Source organism: Thunnus maccoyii, chromosome 7 (genome assembly GCF_910596095.1).
Source record: "Thunnus maccoyii chromosome 7, fThuMac1.1, whole genome shotgun sequence".
Lineage (NCBI taxonomy): Eukaryota > Metazoa > Chordata > Actinopteri > Scombriformes > Scombridae > Thunnus > Thunnus maccoyii.
In genome coordinates this window covers 6,983,070-7,004,308 of record NC_056539.1, presented here as the reverse complement: position 1 = coordinate 7,004,308, position 21,239 = coordinate 6,983,070, and the positions used below count along the sequence as shown (strand labels likewise).

The window sequence follows — 21,239 nt, the reverse complement described above, 5'->3', positions numbered from 1 at the left end:
CGCATGTTTTGGTGGAGGCAGACTCCGTTCTAGGTCAGCGACTAAAGACTTGGGCTTGCCTGCGTACATGCATGTGCACTCTGGCTGGAACATGCCAGGTAAAATCGAGTGATGGCGTGTATTGTCACATGTTAAATTATGGATTCATAGAGATTGAAAGCAATAGTTTGAAATTTGGGGAAATGCGCTTAATTGCTTTCTTGCCGAGATTTATATGAGAAGATGTCTGTACACTAAATATGAAGCTACAGGCAGCTGTCAATTAACGTAGCTTAGCATAATGACTGGAGACAGGGGGAAACAGCTAGCCTGGCTCAGTCCAAACATCTGACTCTTGGCAAGAAAGCATATTAGTGTATTTCCCAAAATGCTGAACTACTCCTTTAACAAAAACACAGTTAAAAAACACAGGTTCTTCTGCTATGATTGTACCGAGTCAGCCACTAAATACATGTGTGCAGGTGAACATGTGATGCTATTTTGTGTATCTGTAGGTAAATATATAAATATAGATGTATATATATATGATATGCTGAGGAATGCAAGCTTTTGTGGATGGGTATGTTTGCGAGAGAAAGAAAAAAGATAGAAAAAGAGAGAGAGAGGGAGGGAGAGAGAGAGAGAGAGAGAGAGAGAGAGAGAGAGAGAGAGAGAGAGAGAGAGAGAGAGAGAGCATTGGGTTATCACAGTGGAGGTGACCGGGCGGCGGGTTGTTCAGAGGTCAGTGGTGGCCTTGGCGGTGAGGGCCTGGATGCGGCTGGTGTTACAGTTTTTGCAGAGCACGTGTCCGTCCAGAGGGTAGCAGCCCTGGTTATCCCCCTCTGAGAGCAGAGAGCCACAGTCCTGCAGGACACAGATACTCTGTTAGTCCACAAACACAAACACAGTCATTAGCCACACTCACCGATCAGGCACATTCATACACTCGCTGTGCTTCCGCTCTAAATGAGACATTTACTGCTGTTTGAAAACTAGCAAGTGTCAAGTTACAGGAGGCTCTCTGCAGTAAAGCCTGTGAAGCTGAAATATTTTGGTTTTACACCAGTGGATGAGACTGGATGGGCAACAACTGAATATTACTTACAAAAAAAATTCTTAACACACTATGACCCACTGTAGGGGATTAAAACTTGGACTCTGATCGAAAACCTTATTTGTAAGTGAATTTTAAAGTGAATATATTTTAACTTGTACCTCCCTGGAGTGAATATATATTAATGCATCCCTTTTCTTTCTTCCTTTTATTTTTGTTCATTTACTTTTAGGTATCAATACATATTTTGGCCTATTGCTAGCTAGTTTGCACTTGTGTTTACCATTGAAACATCTTTGGGTGAGTAAAATATTATCAACTTTTAGCCAAACTAAAATATCTCAACAACCTTTGGATAGATTGCAATTAAATTTTGTAAAGATATTCAAGGTCCACAAAAGCTGAATCCTACTGACTTTGGTGATCCTCTGACTCTTCTGTAGCGTCACTAGCAGGTTAACATTTGCAGTTTTGAGTGAAATGTCTCGACAGCTGTTGGATGGATTATCATGAAATTTGGTCCACGCCTTGATCAGAAAATTGTAACTTTACTTTGGTTTATAATATATATCTGCAAAACTAAAGACATTCCCATCAGCCTCAGCTGTACTTTGTGTTTAGTGCTAATTTGCTAATGTTAGCCTGCTAACACACTAAACTCAGATGAACATGGTAAACATTATACCTGCTACACACTAGCATGTTAGCATTGTCACGGTGAGCATATTAGCATGCTGTCGTTAGCATTTAGCTGAAAGCACCACTGTACCACTGTACAGAACTACTAGCATTGCTGTAGATACTCATTCTCTACTATTTCTATTGGCTTTTTCCTCCATTTGGTAGTTTCTATGATAATTATTTTCTTTTTGAATAATTTATATGATTCAGATATCACATTTTCTTGAATCTCTGTGATTTACGAGACTCAATGTGTTTGCATGTGTTTTTTTCTGCAGGCTTTTTTCTATTTTAGCCCTTTTGCTAGAGGCATATGTGTTGGTCATATACATTATAAGACAGTGTTACTCAGCTCCTCTCTGATTTCTCCAGTCTGTGCATTGACTCTTCTCTCAGATCACAAATAACAGAGTGATGAGTGTGTCTGCGTTTATATATATTTGCTTGTTCTGCTCTGCAGTGTTTACTTGACAATGCCTGACAAAGATGTCTGTTAGATTCAATCACTGCAGATGTCTTTTGTTCTGGGTAATCATGTGGACAATTTCACACACAGCAAAATATTTACATACATTGCTTCTGCATCATTTTCTCATTGCCTGCAACACAGGGTTACACGGGAATCACACACACACGTATGCACACTCAGAATTACAACTCCATCTACTCATGCCTCTCTGGTGACAAAATTCTTCTCTTGTTGAGCCCCTTCAGCTGAACTAATCTGCTTTGCTTTCCTTTGACCTTTATGTCTGCCAAACGCTCTGTGTACTCACACTGGCACAGCTCTTTGACAGCGTCACACGTTACTTCTCTTTTAGCTGGGCACGTAATGTCTCAGAGCTGCTTATCAGGCGGTGAGCGCCTACTGTAAGATTGGTTACTATGTAAGTCCATGAACTTTGCAGAGGAGAGATGCAGAGCTATTTTGAGGCAGGTAAGAGAAGGATGATTCACTCGTCTTGCTGAAAAGGTGACTCGGTGGGCGGGCATGTGCATTATGTGTTATACCTTCATACCGTAATGACTGTCACCTGGAGCTGTGCAACATGTTACATAAGCACTAATGTTAATTATAGGGAACCTGCATACCAGGAGAGATGAACACACTGAGTGCATACCTCACAGCGGTAACACTGCACGTGGAAGTCACGGTCCAGGGCCACAATGCGAACGGTCTCCTCCTGGCCCGGCGCTGGCATTATAGGCTCAGAGCACACACAGCAGCGTGGAGCAAACTTCCTGTGAAACAGAAGCAAGAATAGCAGAAATTAGATTAGGAGATACGAAAAAAGGTCAAATATTGTGACATAATGTGACCTTCAGTGACAAAAACGTTACTATCAGTTAATCAGCCTATTATTTTTCTTGATTGTTTAAAAAATATTCCAAAATAATGAAAAATGCCCATCAGACCCCAATGTAGTGTCTTCAAATTCCTTGTTTTGTCGGATAAACAGTCCCAAACCCAGATGTTAAATTTATAATAATAAAACAGAGTAACGTGGTGAATTGATGAAGCCAGAATAAGAGAAGCTGTGTCATTTTTGATTCATAAATAATTCCAAATAACGGTTTCCAAATAATTTTCTGTCTACTAATCCAGTTTGGTATTTTTCAGCTTTTTTGGCTTGTGACCCCTTAAAATAAAACCATGTCTACTTGAGAGAAAACTCAAAAATTAGCGGAAAGTTAAAGTAAACATACAATACATTTATTATTTATTTATTTATTTATTGAGACCTCTCAGATTTATCTTGTGGCCCCATGCTGTGGTCGGTGTAAGTGAAAAATAAGATATTCTAAAGAACTATTGTTGTTACATGTTTAAACTAAGTCAAAAGTTGCTGTTTTTTCTTTAATTCATTAATTACTCAACTATGAAGGCGGCTCTGGAAGCTAAATTTGCATTTATCAGAAATATTTCTTATAATAGAATATGTGAGGAAAAGCTAAACATAGAAAGATTTCAACGTTACAAAATATCATAACTGACTTTCACAATAACATTTTCTAGCTTCTGAATCAGTAAGTCTGGGAATACTTTCAGCAGGAAGAGGTCTATCTAACAATAGTTTTAATGAGGATATGAAAAGCACACTGAGATTTCAGGTTGTGTCAGTTGACTGAGGGCCAGGTGGACATTTCCTCTATATCACATGCTTACTGTATGCCTGGGAATCAGGAAGTGAAGAGGCTCTATAGCTTTGGGGAACCACAGCTATACAATGCAGTCAGTATTAACCAGAGAAAAAGCTCAGGCCTGAGCGTAACTATTCCTCGACACAAAGGGCTGCGATGTTGAGGTCACACTTGTCATGTGGAATTAAACGGCCCAGTGCAGCTACTCCATAAAGTAAAGCTGTGCACTCACACCAAGAGCCAGCTGCTTACTTCTGTTTCCCTTCTGGTCACTGAGTAAAGGAACATTTCTGGTAAGGTGGCGGTTATGCAATCAGCGGACTGTGACACAATGACAGGAATTTACTATTAAATGAATATCTACAGCTACTCCGCATTTGGTCACTGTGCTTGTGAAATTGTCTTCAGTGTTTCCCGAAAAGGAAGCACTGAGATCCCACATTGATATCACTTTGTTTTGTTTTTAATTTACGAGAGAAGGATTACTAAGCAACATTACTTGAATTTTTTTGCCACTTGGGGGCTGCGGAGTAAGCTGTAAACAGGACATTGACTTATTATCACATTATAAAGCTGTTAAGGTTAACATGTTAGACAGGTTAACACTTGCTTATCTGCACATCTAGCAGACGTGGATCAACATTAACATTCATTTTTAGTTGTGTTTCTGGTCAGCTGGTATTCACTCTCCTTTAAGCTCTGGTTTGAGTGAAATATCAGGCTCTTCAGCTGATAGATGCACCACTATTAGTTTTCACAACAGAACAGTAAAGCTGCAAGCTGGAAAACCAAAACAATGAGCTGAAGATGCTAAATTGCTTCATAAAGCTGAGAGGGACTGCAAAGGCAGGTGATAATTCTCTGTGGATTTGTCACTGCGAGCAACATATTTCATATTATACCTTGTCTTTTAACCCATTGTTCATATAAAAATGCTGATTACTGCAGCTTTAAGGGAATATTCAGGAATTTTGGACATGAGGTAGTCTCATTGTGATTTAGAGAAGATGTGTTTAGCTTAGCTTGGTAAAAACACTGGAATCAGGGTAAAACTGCTAGCCTCTAGCATCTGTCAAAGAACATAAATTACTCCTGATAAATGTAGATAAAACATTCCTTCTCCTTTGAGCCCTGGATAGCCTCCTTCAACCCCTGCTAAAAACATCCAGCTGCTAAATGTTTCACTTTCTTCAGCAGCTAGTTGCAAATTTTGCCTGTCTGCCGCTTGGTGTTAGGTATAATATCGTGCAGTGGGTTTATCAGAGTTCCTTCGGTGAAAATAGTTGCCTGCTGCATCTTGAAAGGACGTTGATGAGACTGAATTAAACAGTACAACTGCAGAAAACATCAAACCAAAACAATGCAGAGTTTAGTGATAATCATCTATGGGTCCGTCACTATGAGTGCATATTGCATAAAGTCATTCGATCCACTGTTAATATGAAAGCATTGATTTGTGCAGCTTTATATGCAATAAAACTGAAATGACATACTTGTGAAAGTCCTCGATGCAGTGGATGTGGTTGGAAGCGTCCACGGTGAAAGGGATGCCGTCAAGGCTGCGGTGGCACACCACGCAGGTGAAGCAGTGAGGGTGGTAGGCTTTCCCAGTAGCCCGCAGGATGCGCTCCATGATGGGCTTACTGCAGATGGTGCAGGTCTCAAGGGTGTTCTGTAGACACAAAAACACAAACCCACAGACACCCACATGATTACACAACAAACCTGATGATGAATGTAATGATTCAGATTATTCATTTCCAAAGATCCTTTCAGCACTTGTTTACAATTAGCACTTTAGTCTGCTAACACATTTTAACCAGCATGAAGACATTTAGAAAAGTTTTCCTGCATCTCCTCCTGTTTGTGATTTTAGACTTCCTGATGGCAGCGTTACACTTCAGGTGGCTCTGCTTCCATTCCTGCCTGTGCCACAAATAAATCCATACTCAAGACCTTCAGCGAGTCTGTCCTCAAATGCCTCTGAAGCTGAAGGAATCTGATTAGCACTCCTCTCGAAACACAAACACAGTCATTTTTCAGCTGCCCTCACCCACACTCCATCCTCCCATATGCAAGAGTGTGAGCAGTAAATATTTCCACTTTGTGATGACTGCAGGTTTTCTGCAGCCAGGCGACTGGGCAAGCGGCCCGCGGGGGGACGTGGCGGTCGCCTGCCTCTGACTTATCTGTGGCATCTCTCTTCTTAATATCTGCCGGGAGACGCCATTTGTTATTTCAATATTACATAAATAACGTCTGAATCTCTAAACAGCAACGCAATTACGGGGGGGGGGGTGGATGGATATATCATGTGAGGGTGATCAATGTGCGGCCTGATGTGGCTGTGTGCGCGCTGATGGGCCGCTGTTGTCGTTCAGGCATTTCCTGGATCTCTCTGTTTCTCTGTTCTCCCTCTTTCTGCGCTTGGCTGGGCTAAAGAGTGCACGGTTCAGCTGTTCCCATTGGCTCCCACTGTAGTAGCAAGCTGCCTCAGTGTTTCCAAACACAGCTCGGGGTGTGTAGCAACACTGCGCTGCGTCATCGGCTGCCTCCCAGATGCACCGCCGGGCCCTGCCGTTTAAAATGACACTTCTGTGACTGCTCGGCCGAGGTAAACTCCCAAACATCCCCTATCCGTTAGAACGGCTGCTGAGCACGTGCAGTGACATTTATAGTCTATATGCTAATGAGAGAGGCAGCTTTACAGGATGAGGTTCATTGAAATTACAATGTAAAAACGTCCCTGACATGAATCTGTGTGGTATCTGAGTGTCAGATCTTTGCATCCAGCCCCCCCCCCCACCCCACAACACGATCATGTGTCACTGGAGGGTAAGAGGGCAAGAGATGAGAGCAGCTGATGTATGACTCCAGGCTGTAAAGAAGTGGTTTGTAAAATGGCCGTTTCTTCAAAGCACTCCTGGAGAGGCATTATTTCATGAAAAGCAATGTGTGCAGACAAGCTCTGCATTCTTTTTTTTTTTCTCCCCCCTCCAAGACGGTAATAGAAATAAACATTATTCCCAGGGCAACATTTGTGTATAAACAATGTCCATATTGCAATCCTGCTCGATCCTGGAAGTGGAATAAAGCCTTTAATGAGCTCGCTGCACTGAGCCCTTGAGGTTTGCCTCACGCACGCACACAGAGACAGAGAGAGGTAGAGGTAGAGAGGGAGAGAGAGAGAGACAGTGAATACATTTGAAACCTGAGAATCAGAGTAAGATACAGGGGCCAAACTGCACTAAACCATCCTCAACTCTTACTCATCTGTCTGCATTTCCACTTACTTATTCTCATCTGCCCTTCATGTGGGAATACCTTGCCCTTGTTTAGCTTAACTAGAGCATATGATTTCACAGCACACAGTTCCTCCGGGCCATTGTAATGAGTACAGTACTCAAAAGACAAAATTTCTCTCTTTCTCTCTGATGGTAAGATTCTATGACCTCAATTCATTCATTCTGCTCAGCCCTCTGTTGTTTTTTTTATTCACTCGTGACTCTTTTTATTTGGTATTAGGTAACATTTATCAGGCCTGTTACACACGTGGGTCTGATGTCAAAACAGAAAATGTACAGAGTTTCGGTCTGTGGTTGGGCACAACCTCCAGAGATGGTTCAGGAAATTCTGCATAAATCACTTCATGCCCTCCCTGTCAGGCATCCAGGTCCTTTGCAGTTTGCCACTAGAGGGCTGTATATGTCTGCAGATGTCCGGGTTTTGCTTTTCCCCTGACTAAATGTGATGTATTCAAGCATATGTATTCTTTTTTTTCCCCTCCCTCATACATTTCTCTAAGTGTTTGCCCAGAAGGCTAAACAAATGTCTAGGCAGATGAGGTAAAGTGAATTTAGGTCAGACAGCCTCTTGCTGAACTGGGGGTGAGTGGGTAAGTCAACTGTGGCCCCTTTTTCTCATTGTAAACCTTCTCCATTTCCTATAAAGTGCTCTCATGGTCTCCCTGAGCGCACCAACACCAAACACACTGATGCCCGCACAGTCCAGCACAGCTTCCCACTATTAAGCAAAGGGCTCCCAAACAACGTTTGACACAGCTGTCTGTTGGAATGAAGAGTTTGATGCAAACAAAGCATGTAACAGGGAGTTAAGAGGTCCCATGTGCTCTGCGCTGAACATGAGACACAAGCCTGATAGATTGAGACGGAGAGGCAGAGACACGGATAGTCACACAGAACAAAAAAAAAGTCATTTAGTGTAATTTTGAGACTTAGAACGTTGTTTTTATTTGAAAATGCTAAATGAGGGAGGAAATTTTACTCATTTCAACTGTAAATCAGCTTGTAATTTGTAACTTTATTGGATCAAGAGACAATGTCTACAACAAAATTAGAAACAAGTAAAAATATTCTAGAAAAAACAGCCCAGTGCAAACAGCTCTGTACTTTATATCTTTTAAATACAGTTTCACACCTAGACTAAATGACTTGATAAGAATTAGGGCTGCAACTAATCATAATCTTAATTATGGATATATCTGCAGGTTATTTTCTTAATTAATCAATTAGTTGGCCTATAAATGATTTTTTTTTTGTTCAACAGAGAGTCCAAAACCCAAAGCTATTGACTTGACTATAATATAAGACAGGGGAGAGCAACAAATCCCCTCAACAAGACTCCTCATTACCATTCATGGTACTTAAATACTGCCTCAGCCATTTCAAAAGTAATGTTAAAACTGCTTGTAATTATGTAACATAAATCAATAGATTCGCACTCAGGGGTCAAGGATTGAAGCAGCGTTGCTCACCTTGCTCTTTTCAAACAACTCACTTGACATTTGCTGCTACAAAAATAACATACTAGAACAAAGACCTACTTCAGATGTATGCAGTTAACAGTTAGAAATCTGTTGTGGCACATTGCTAAATTTAAGCTGTTTGCGATCTCCTTTGACCGTATCAACACAAATTTTACACCTATGTGTTCTTTTTTTTCACACGGCCAAGTCGGGCTGACAGGAGGCAGGCTGGAGTTCAGTGAGACTGCACGCGATTTATGACCTGGCACGCTGAACTCAGAGTGGGCCAAATTTACAGATGATCTGATTCAGTGTGTGTCCAGACCCTCACAGACTATGCTGGTGTGTGCCAGGCCATGCTGTGTAAATTAACTACACCCTACTGAAGGAAGCTCCGTGACGTCTAACAAGAGCTTATTGGAAAGAAAGATCCGAGCGTTGCTGCATTTGCATTTCCTTATAACAGATAGTGACTTGCTTGTGAACTATGAGTCAAATCACTGACCCTCCTACTTCCTGAGGGAAGGTGTCAGCTGACTTAATGAACCTCGACAAGCAGCCTCTCTCCCTTTTATTGCTTAATATGGGTCAATCAAGCAGGACAAAGAGGAATAATTTGATCCAGGCAAATCTATAATGTTCTCATGTAGCTTATTTTAACAGGAAGTGCTACACAGGAGTGAAACTATATGGGTCAACAACAAATAGCATCACAATATAATGCGGTCTAATCCAACACCAATAGTTCCACATTTTGGGAAATCAAGAGAGTCAAACAATAAATCAGTCAATCAATACCACTCTCATGCAAAATATGAAGCTAGCACAGGCAGCTAATTAGCTTCTTGGTTAGGTAGACGGCTCCAAGCTAGCTTATTTCACCTTGTCTCCAGTCTTTATGCTAAGCCAATTGTCTTCCCCTGTAGCTTCATATTTAGCATATAGACAGAATAGTATCAAATTTCTCATCTAACTCAGCAAAAAAACAATGAGTGCATTTCCAAAAATGTCAAATTATTCCTTTAAACTTGGCACCAAAGAAAATACTGCTCTGACAGTCTCAACAATAATGTAAGCTCATAAACCTCACAAACATACCAGTTATTTCAGAGCTATTTTATTGGGTTGCATTCTTTAAAAAATGTTCCTGTTATTTTGTCCATCCTCTAAAAATACTACACATTCCATCTTTTATAGTAAAACTGCTGCGACACCTGCTGCTAGCTGACCATCCAGAAAACTACTGAAGATTCCACCTTCATTAAGATGCTTTAAATACATCAAGAGATCTTTAATGTCCATCTATTTATTTTAAAAAAAATATCCCTTTCAATACACCCCTCACTTACAACTCAACATACTGTACTAGGGTTTAATTATTATTCCTCAGCAGACAATGAATGCAAAGATCAAAACTGAATCTAATACGCTCTTAATTCGGTTTATATATTTTTAAGTGGAGTAGTTTCATAAGGAAGAAGCAGAGTTACCTCACTCGCAGCTGACTTGGCACCAGCTTCTGTTCATGCATATTTAAAAAGCAGATTTGGCAAAACTGTTCCCATGTTTACAGACACTGACGCTGCTGTGTGAATCCTAATTCTGGACACAACTCCCAGGCTATTGATAGTTTATCTAAGTCACAAAAGAAAATTGCAGAGAACGTATTGATCAGACATTAATTAAGAGGTTTTGGGAGCTACCTTGAGTCAGTTGTAAAACCTTCCGACAAAGCATCAGAGAGGATTATTATGGTCGAATTAAAGAGAGGAAGGGAAAAAAAACCCTCTTTTTTCCACATTCTTGAACCAAATCATGGAGGTCTCGGCCAGCAGAAAATGCCAGAAATCTGGTTTGGTTGAGGGAGTTTGGGAGCTCATTTAAATCACCACACATGGACCGCGGAGGTGGAGAGGTCTGTGTGTGTGTATGTGTGGAGTTTCCCTTCAGATGGTTGGGTTCAGTGATCATGATCATCTCTCCCACCTCATCCCGCGAAGGTTAACAAGTGAACAACCCCCTGCCATCTCCTCTCCCTCCGGTCCAACTCTCAACCAAGACCCCCGTCACGTTCCCATCCTCAGCCCTTGACATTCAACTTAAATTTAATTTTATATCAGTGATTGCTTTCCGGTGACCGGCGCTCCCTGGCATCCTGACTCCATCCATCTGTCTGTGCAGCTTCTCAGCATCAGGCCCACAGTGTGAGCATATGAAGATGCATTAACATGACTTGACTCCTTTACAAAATCCTGTCATTTGTAAGCACGTTATGTAAATCACCCACTCGCATCTTCTCCGCTGCCTGGATGCAGATGACTGAGGTGTGTGTTTTTTTGTTTACGTGTGGGCGTGAGCGAGCATGTCACACAGTGGAAAGTGATTCTCCTAATGGTTTGGTAACTATCGGCCCTGTTCACTCCGGGGATCAGTGACCTTGAAACGATCAGCTGTATAATTCACAGACAGAGCGTTTGTGACACTCATCTGTGTGCACGCCAGTCAGTCAGGGCGAGTGCACCAAGGTTTCGGTGTCTCTGACCTGGAATGGCGTAGGTCTAACCCGCTCAGCTCAGTCTGTCCGTGTAATAAATTCACACCGGGTTATGGATGGCCAGTGCGTGCAGGAATGGGATGGCATCCTGCCAGAGTCTCCTATCCAGATTTGTTTTTTACATTTAGTTTATATCTCTGCCTGGACAGTTTATGACCCGCCTCAGCCCTGCCATCCCTCTCACCAGCAGCTGCTCAGCCCGTGCAGGTTTCACTTCTTTCACTCCAGAATGTGTGTTTCGACAAACTAACAAAAGCGGCATGTGTCAAATGAGATTTAAATATTTATGTATTCTATTCCAGTCAGCTGTGAGGCTTTATTTGTTCATGCAGATTTCTTATTTTAGCTGCGTGATCATGTCAAGCTACAGCCAACATGAAGGGACAGGCCAACGCACAGATCATGCCTTGCTCAGGCCTTTCTTCAAAGAATAAAAGGTGGCAGTGGGGCCCTGATCTCTCTCCGGCTCATGCAAAGTGGCCGGCCTGCCTGTCTGCCTCTCTGCCTTAAATTCAGCTCTGCAGCAGAATGTGACCCCTCCGGACTTTGGGCAATGTCTCCTGCTCTGGTTACAGAGAGAAACTGACAAAGACCCCGGCAGTAGTTCTCTCATGCCATGAGTTAGAGTGACATTGTGGTGGGTCAGCACTGGGTCACGGATATTTTTCTCCTGCTCGCTCCTGGGGGGTGGGGGCGGGGTGGGGGTGGATGTGCTTAGACAAAAAACATGAGGAAGGTTTAGAGGGCCCGGTGTTTGGAGTCCCTCTCTTGTCTCTTGTCCAAACAATGTATTCTAATAACAACACTTGTGCTTTTCATTTACTTGTCTGTAATGGATCGGACAGCTGCGTTTCCTGTAGTGTGGGTCAGTAATAAGAAATAATGACCTGCTTGAGTTTAGCAGGTTTACACCCACTGTACAACGAAATTCTACACACACATAATTGTCTTGGTAAGTCTGGAGACGCACTAAGATGTGAAATCCTATTCATGCAAGTGCTATCTAATTGGCTCACTCCTTTGAGGAATTAGACCGAGTTAATCACGTCTGAATATACAGAACTCAATTAGAACTCCGCAAGCTAATGCAGACAGCCATGAATATTTGATGACAAAGTCAGCAGAAAGCTGAGCCGCTGTGTGTTTGTGAGCGTGCCTCAGACGACAAGTAAAACCAGGGTGGGTGTGTACCTGCCGTCGCCGCTCGGCGTGTGCGTGGCAGCTCTCCCAGCATGAACAGCAGCTGTACAGCCGCTCGCAGACACGCAGAGCCGCCAACAGAGAGCTGCGGTGCCACAACGACGAGCATATGGGGGCCCTGAACTCACCACGCTGGCTGTAAGCCTCTGGATCTGACTACCTGGATATCCATCACAGAGAAGTGACAGGTGTGTGGGTGGTGTGCAGTCATTTCTAATTAGAGCCATATTACTCTCAGCGAGGCAACATTATAAACTTTCTCTTTCAATATTGGACTGCTTGTATCTCTGTGACTGGATGTGAAAGGAGAGATCTGAATGTGATGGGATGTATTGTATCCTATACGCCCTCTCTCAATGACAGCGGAAGCTTTAGGGGAGTTCTTGGGGATATCCCCTTGTAGGATGGGAGAGTTTGGTATGTTATGCTGTGGAGGACATCCATCACCAGGAGCCCCAATACAGCTGGTACCATGCCTGTCGCCTCTGGGTGCTGTGCTGTACCTTCCCTTTGCTATCTAGATTGTTTTGATTATGGTGCATTTGAACTCACTTGTAAAATTCCGTAAACACAAAGACTAGGAGGCCATGTTTAGTTCTTTCAGTTCAGTTCAACTGCACTGTTGAAACGATCAGCTGATTAATCCAGTTGTAGATGGACATAAAATCGATCAACACATTGATTAGTGATTGTCCTTGAAAAAGTCATTTAGCAAGCAAAAATGTTTAATTGATTGTTTTTACAATGAAACACTGATTAAAATAAAGGTGAACTGCAGCTCCAGACACTACCTTTGGTTATGCTGTAGTGATAAACAAACCTGGTGAAAAAGTGAAAAAAGCAGGTCGCAAAAAACCAAAACTCAACCTACATTAATCTTCTCTTAACATATTGCAGATTTGCAAAGAGTTGCCATGGATTTTTACAACATAGACTTACAGTTCCAGTTGTTAAAACAGAGTTTCCCCAAATGTGTGACGTTAATCCATTCTTGTTGTTTTCCAGTCTTTGTGCAAACACAAAATCACACATTTTGAAATAAAAGGAGATGAGGGGGGAAAAAAAGCAACTCAAAAAGGTAAAGCTAAATATTTTCTCTCTTTGCATGTATCTAAAGAAGTGGGAGGTTGGTCAATTATACTTTGAGCGTAGCAAACTTAAAAGAAACAGAATTGTTTTCTACCCTACCTAAAACTGCTTAATACATTGTAAACTCTTTCCATTTTCCCTGTGATTTGTGTGTGAAAATGCACTGCAGTTGATTGGTAAATTGAGATTTGCAATAAAGGTGCTTTCTTCAAGCTAGCTGCTTCAATACTAGCTGATAGACGATAGAAAGTCATTAAGAGTTTGTGCACAAAAAGTGGGCCTGCATGTGAAAATTAATTACATGAAAAAGAAGCAGACCAATAGTTAAGCCATAATAAGATGCGACATAAATGGGCGATCAGCTAGGCTGTCATCACCACTTTCTAAGACAGACAAACAGACACGAAGGGTAAAAGCTCATCAGTCAATCATGAACGTTTCCTGGTGACTGGCAGGTCAGGGCAGCTGTGTGCAGTTCCTCCTTTACAATAGCAGAATGGAAAATCTTTCGGAGCGTGTAGCCAGTGAGACCAAAGCCCATTTATTTTAAATAACAGAGCTATAGTAAAACACCAGATAATGAACATAATTACATTCAAGCAACTTGGCGTCTGTGACCTTGGTGGTCTCTGAAATTCTGTCAAAAGAGGCGGAAATAGATTAAGGTTTTTTGTGTGGGCAAATCCCTATCTCTTTATTACTGCTCTTTCAATATGAAGCTCGGCTCCTGGTGTGACCTTGTGTTACTTACATCAGTCTCATTACAGTACACTTAAACTGGCTGCACTTTGGATGATCTATATTCATGGGAAGTGGTAGCATAAACAGGAAAGTGGGGATGTGATTCTGCCTCAAACAGGGAACTGAGAATTGTCTGCAGCCCTTTTATCATGCACTGGTGTCAGTTAGGCAGATTGAATGGATCTGTTTACCAGCACATAACCTGAAGCAGAAGGCGGTTAAAAAGCCTTTTTAAAGTACATCAACTCGGCGAAAACCTGGCTGTGGGAATGCTGCAGAAATATGCAGGAAACTAGTAACAAGGCAGATACGGACAACATAGAATGGACTTGAGAACAGAAAGCATGGTACCCCGTGTAAGCAATTAACCTCAATGACACTGAATCCCACTGTTGAACCTCTTCAAAGACCAGCTAAGCTATCAGCCACATGAAGTCCCTGTTGCTCTCAGCTCTGTTCACTAATATGCTCTTGTGGTTAGAGGCAGACTTCCTGAAGTGAAAGGAGAAAGAAAATGATTCTTCATTTTTTTTAAAGACTACATTTTCAAATAAATGTGGTGACTTCTTTAATTCCCACTGATTGAGAACATTTTTAGTTTGATCTCTCAAGAAGGTATAATGACTGCTGAGGAGAATGACTTAATTTGCTGATTTTTGATGCAAAATTGTGAAAATCTCTTAAATCAGAGTTGATAAGTGAAAATCACTTTTAGTTTAGTGAGTATAGTAAAATATGAGCTTCCAGGAGTCGACGTGTCAACATTTCTGTCATTATAACACACGCATGAATGCCCTGGAGAAATTGATCCGAGTGAAAATGCAGCACACACAAACAGAAGAGCATAACCACCATATACCTGGACGTAATCATAACACATGACACACATGTCTGTAGCTCACACAAAAGCTGACACACTGAGTTTAATCTTGGCCTGTCAAATTACAGCACTTTTCCTCTAGACAGGAGCATGCTTCCTAAATGCCATTACATCTCATATCACGGCTCTCAGAAAGCGTCGTCTGTGATTGTATCCTCCCAGAATGTAAAAAAGCCTCAAACTTTTCACCTGCATTTAACTGCAATTTAACTGACTCAATCAACAAGATTCACATTAAATTTGAGATATGTGTGGCTATGTTTACTTGCATAGAAAGGTTTAGTGTGAACCCAATTACAGGTCTTCATCTTTTAGGTAAAACATAGTGTAAAAGTCATCATAAATCTGGTTACATAATTGGCTCTCCAATTACAGGAGACACAGTTAAGATGCCTGGCTGTTTTGGAAAACACTTGGCATTATAATGGTTTTTGTTTTTGCTGTCAGATTCGACAGCTGCTAACAGCTTTATGGGGACATTTTCATGTCAACAAAAAAAACCCCAAAAAACAAAATAACTTTACTTAAACAACAGACTTGAATTGTTGCTCTGCATGTATTAAATGTAGAGTAAACCTGGTGCTGTATCAAAGACAAAGACAGTAGCTGGTGCATATTTTTGCTGACAGGAAGTCACATGTGTAAAAAAATCATCTGTTAAACCGCTTTATCAACAGCTCCCTCATGCCCTGCATTAAAAGTAGTGTGATTGCTGTACACATATACGTGCAATACACATATACTATCATATCTTGCTGAGAGTTAGATGAGAAGAGCAATACCACTCTAATGTCAACACATGGTTAGCTTAGCTTAGCCCAATGACTGGAAGAAGAGAGAAACAGCTAGCCTGGCTGTGTCCAAAGTTTTAAAAAAAAATACACAGATGAACACCTCTTAAGCTCACTAATTAACAACTAATAACTAATCTTGATTTTTAATTCATACAAAAAGCCTTTATGCTATGCTAAGCTAACAGTCTTCTGACTGTAGCTTCATGTTTGGCGTACAGACATGCAGCTGGTATTGAGCTACTCATTTAATTCTCAGCAAGGAAATGAGTAAGTGTATTTTCCAAAAAGAAAACTATTTCTGTAAAGGCTGATGTAGAGATAGCACATTAGCACATTTTCAGATGTTATTTGACTGTTTCAGTGAAGCTAAATGAACAGTAATTGCTTCTATCTGTCTGACCATAATGTCCAAATGACTTTCTCTCAGATCATATCATCCACCCCTGCAGTACATTAAATACCACTCCAAAAATATTACGTCACTGATAAAGAGTCAGAAATATTGTGATAATCTGTTATATCATCCGGCCCCACTGGGTTGCTCTCCTTTGCCGCTTTGTGAATTTCTGGATACCCTGTGATTAATTTGTTCCAGTTTGCAGAAAACTTACAATCAGCAATATCTAACTGTGAGAATCTGCTGGAAAAGGTTTCACATGAGAGCTTTCTTGGAAAACACTTAGTGGCACTAGAACTTAAAAGTCCTGTTTCTTAGTCACAATGATGGACAGCTAGCTACGTGGTGTTTGCACACACACTCATGCTTTCAGTCTCATGTGCGCAAACATGGTGTGTGCAAACATGAAAGGGGGAAGTTGTGGGACACCTCAGGCTGATGCACACATCAGACAAGAAAAAAAAAAGACAAAAGAATGGCGAGCCAATGTTGATGTCACATTAATGCGATTACGAACGAACCACTCCATGCAAAGCGAGACATTAATTGGGCGGCTGTGGAGTTTATCAGCATCAGTCTGTATTCAAATATGCAGTGATAAGTCCTCTGTGGAAGCAAGCCAGGGAAGTGCCAAGAACAAAGGCTGATTGCTGCCCTGCAATTTGTGGGCCAGTGGTGTGACTGAAGTTGGTCATAAAAAGAGATAGCAAGTTGTAAAATCAGGAAGAAGACAGGTGACGATAACAGATGTGGGTGAGTTCCGCACATTACTAAAAGGAATTAGTAATATCTAGACAAACAGTTTGAAAGAGGCAAATCACCCAGTGGAAGGGATAGATCTTGCCAAAACAAATGCCAGTATTGTTCCACAGAATATGTAAAGTCCCAGCCCTGATAAGGGAGCTGCAGATCGCCTACTTTGATACATGACAGAAAACTTTGTTGGATGGTAAAATATATCCCTGCAATTCCTAGCAAAGAGATTACTAGACTTTGCATTATGTTATACAAATTCTACACAGTAAGTTTCCTCAGGTACCCGTCATACCTTTAAGATATTCTACAATCAAATGAAATACACTGCCAGGTGATTTTAGAAAAATCTATTTTACTCTTAACATACGGCATAAAAATATAAAATGTAAAATGAGTTTCCACTACGTTGTACCTCATAACCTTTTCACTAAAAATCTAGTTTGAGAAAAACTAACATGCATCTATTATATACACAACTATCTATTTAGTTATGTGAACATATGTAAAAAATTGTCAAACATACAATCTGAAATTAAAGGGTAACTCTGCTGATCTGAAGTTCAGTTTACTTGTTACAGAGATTATAATTCACCCAATAGTTGAATAACACCTTCTGTGGCTTTGAGGGGAGCTATTCAAACCTAAAATATTACCCTGATGATGTGATCAGGGTAATATTGCTGGGTTGCATTATGGGAAATTTCGGATCTGGTGGTTTGGGGATTTGACCTATACTTGAAACTAAAAGTCAGGATCTCTCAGGCTCTTTATCTTCAATTTTGATGGCTTTTTAAAACAAGTATCTCTTGTAAGTTCCCCTACATTAAGGAAGTGTAATAGTAAATCACTGGAGTGCCCCTTTAATACCACTGATGTAACGCTGCAGGTGTCACAGGGAGAACAATACGGGAATCTACAGTCAAAAACAAATTCACCATTATCATTAATGTTGTGTAATATGTATCATTAATGTTCATTTGCTCTTAGAGATTCCTAGACTGACTGACTTGGAGGCTATAACTTGAAGTTTTCCTCTTTCTCTCTGGGATATGACATTTCTCTTCAGAGACTCAACTCTCACATTCATTCTCTAATCGTACAGAGGCGTATGACCCTGAGGATGGGAATAAAAGAAGAAGAAATTACTTTCATTAAGAAATTCAGATTTCCCCCATCCTTTTGATCTTGTGCCAGAAGAACATTTATGCTGATGAAATGCATAAATAAAGTTCTTAAATTATCCCGTTCCTCTTTAGCGCATGTATCAGAGTTGGAGAACTTCCAGACAAGACAACTACAATCACAGTGAGTGCCTCTGAAAAGAGATGATTTAAGAGATGGACTGCTACTGGTTTAAACATTATGTAGCTTGGCTTCGAGACTTTACTGTGAAAGTGCATATCAAGCACTTTCCTGTACATGATGTAAAGGAGAATTGTACATATGTGTTAATAAATGAGTAAGCCTCAAGACTCAACAGCATCAGTGTGTTGTAATGAATTTCTTTATGACAAATAATAACTATTTTAAGATTTCTAAACAGCGTGCAAGCGTGTATCACTTGTTGTTTGTAAGCTGCTCTGGTCATCAAGATGCCCCCCCCCCAAAAAAAAAAATTAAAGCTCTAACCTCCTCATGAACTAGCAAACGGCACTGGAACATGACTCCAAAGCCCTATCATCTCTCTTTAAAGGTCTCTTATCTACAGTCTGGAAAGTGGAACATTTGTGTTTCATAGGCAAATGACTACCTGACGACATTTGTTTTAGTGTGGCTCCTATCTGTGTCAGCAGGCCTGTAGAAAAGCCCCGGTGTTTTTTTACTGACATCATGGCTCTTAATGATAACATTTCCTTTAAACATTCTGTCCCATACAAGTTTTAAACTTACAAATTAAATCAAATAATCAAAATAATTGACTTCCAAGTAAAAACATGAGTGAAAGTTAAAAGTTACTACCCAAAATTTCCATTGAGTTGCCTCATTGCATCACACAGCTACTTCCCGTCTCAGCTTCCAGGAATGACCTACAGACTTAACCAAAATATTGCTGACGGTAAGAAACTTTGGCCGTGTCATATCAAACGGCAGGACTGATGACAAAATTGAACCATATTCCAGTGAAACTGGAAGAGAGGAAACACTTCTGCAAAAAGATTTCCTTGTGGTCTTAGAAGATGATGTGTCTTTCCTGACAATATTGTGCAAGAAATACTTCAATATCTGTTGTGCAACACAGTAACAAGAAAACAGGTCACAGTTTTGTAAAAATGAATAAAAACACCCCAAAATTAAAAATAACTAAGACACCGTTTGGGATATCTAACTGTCAATCATTTCCTTTATCTGGTCAACTCTTCATCAGGAGAAAACAGACAAGAATAAAAATCTTGTGTGTTATCTGATCCACAAAGAGAATTAATACAATGTCACATTCTAATACGATTTTTACACTCATTTAATAACTCAAGTCCATTTAAATCATATCTTAGTGCTCATCAGCTGTAACTCCAGATAGTTATGCATCAGCTCACTGAATGTTCTGCAACTGTGTTCTTATAATCATCATCTAATTTACCGAGGAAGATATCTGAAAATCCTTTATTATAAAAAAAAAAAAAATCAATAAATGCAGCTCAGAGGAGAACAAATCACAAATGTATTAAATTGTTCACTGGGCTAAAAAGGTAGGGCTGCGTCACCCAGACACATTTTGTGGTAGCCTTGTTTTAAATATATTCGGTGCTCATGACTACGGTTAAATCTGCAGCTCTGCTAACACTGATACATTAGAAAGTTGGTAAACTTGTTGGCTATTTACACATCTGTCACACTCAGAGCAACATTAGCATTCATTTTGAGTCATGTCTTGAATTTAAATCAAATATTCACTCTCCTTTTAGCTCCGTTTTTGGTCTCTACCAACTCCTGAGGGAAACAACTGGTTCTTTAGCTGCTAAATGCTTCACTATTTTCACCAGCTAGTCGCTAAGTTTTGAGTTTGGTGCCAAGCAGGTAGTGTACAGTGTTTACCGGAGCTTTTTCTCTGAAATGGATGTTGATGAGAACAGTGAGGGTACTGTACACCAAAACAGTCAAGTAAAACACTAAAATACCACAGAGCTGAGAGGAGTCCAGAAGAAGTCAGGTGATGGTTCTGTGTTGTTCATTACAAGTGACACCTTTCACATGACACATAGTTATTTGATCCACTGTTAATTGAATAATATTGATTAGTGCAGCTTTAACATTAGAGGTCATATCAGCAGTTAGCTGTTCGCTAACCGGCTAGTATTTACAGTGTGAATAATGAACTAATAGTACGTGCTAGCTAAAGTATACAGTCATACATGTTCGTCATGACTAAACTTGTTAGTCACATAATTTCCAGGATCTTAGAATTCTAAGAACCTGGAATTCTTAAGTATACCCACTTCTGTAATTAAAAGTAAATACACAGTTGTTACATTGTCTTGATTCAAGACGAAAAAATCCCAAAAGACAGTTGTTGTTATAATAGTTACTAAGTGACCAAAAACAGAACTAAACAAAACAAAAAGAGAAACGGAGATGAGAATGTGGTGAGAAGTAGCCGCTTGTCGGGTTTTAATGACATGAAATGTGGTTGCCTGAAATGAAAATATGAAGCAGAAGGCTACCAACGTGCCCACTCCTGATACTTTAATGTGCACTTTTTAAACATGGACACATAAAGGTACACGTAAAAAGCCTAAATGATGGTTTTGAAGGGACAGAAGTTACTCACGATATAGCAAGGCTCGCAGTAGGCCTTCTTCTCCACAGCGTAGAAGGGCTTGCCACGCAGCTTGGTGCTGCAGGTCATGCAGACGAAGCAGTCAACATGGAAGACCTGGTCCATGGCAGTGCAGCCGGTGCCTTCACCCACTACGTTCTCTCCACAGCTGGCACAGCGCCCTGAGGAGAGGAAGAGGAGATGAAGGGAGGCTGAGCACAGATTCACTAGAAATCCATACACCGACTGTATTTAAGGTCAGACAGAAGTCATCAGTTAACCAACAGTCAGGTTCCACTCACTGAGACACTGAACATCTTTCGGGTTTTGGACTGGCAGTCAGACAAATAACAAAATTTGAAGATGTTGGGTCTCTAAGGAATTGTGATTAACATTTTCTTTTTACACAAGTCTTTTACCTTTTGTATACTTAATTAACAGATGAATCAATAA

General features: G+C 40.7%; 1 protein-coding gene across 1 annotated transcript in view; it reads right to left on the bottom strand.

The window, feature by feature from the left end:
- Positions 1-332: 332 nt before the first annotated feature.
- LOC121901160 (LIM domain containing preferred translocation partner in lipoma) overlaps positions 333-21,239 on the bottom strand; it is a 136,625-nt gene continuing 115,718 nt past the window's right edge. Inside the window, exons 8-11 of the mRNA XM_042417867.1 lie at positions 20,799-20,968; positions 5,350-5,528; positions 2,836-2,956; positions 333-843 (exon numbers count right to left, since the gene is read on the bottom strand). Of these exons, the coding sequence (XP_042273801.1) occupies positions 715-843; positions 2,836-2,956; positions 5,350-5,528; positions 20,799-20,968 (599 nt within the window). The 3' untranslated portion in view covers positions 333-714. The remainder of the gene's footprint in view (positions 844-2,835; positions 2,957-5,349; positions 5,529-20,798; positions 20,969-21,239) is intronic.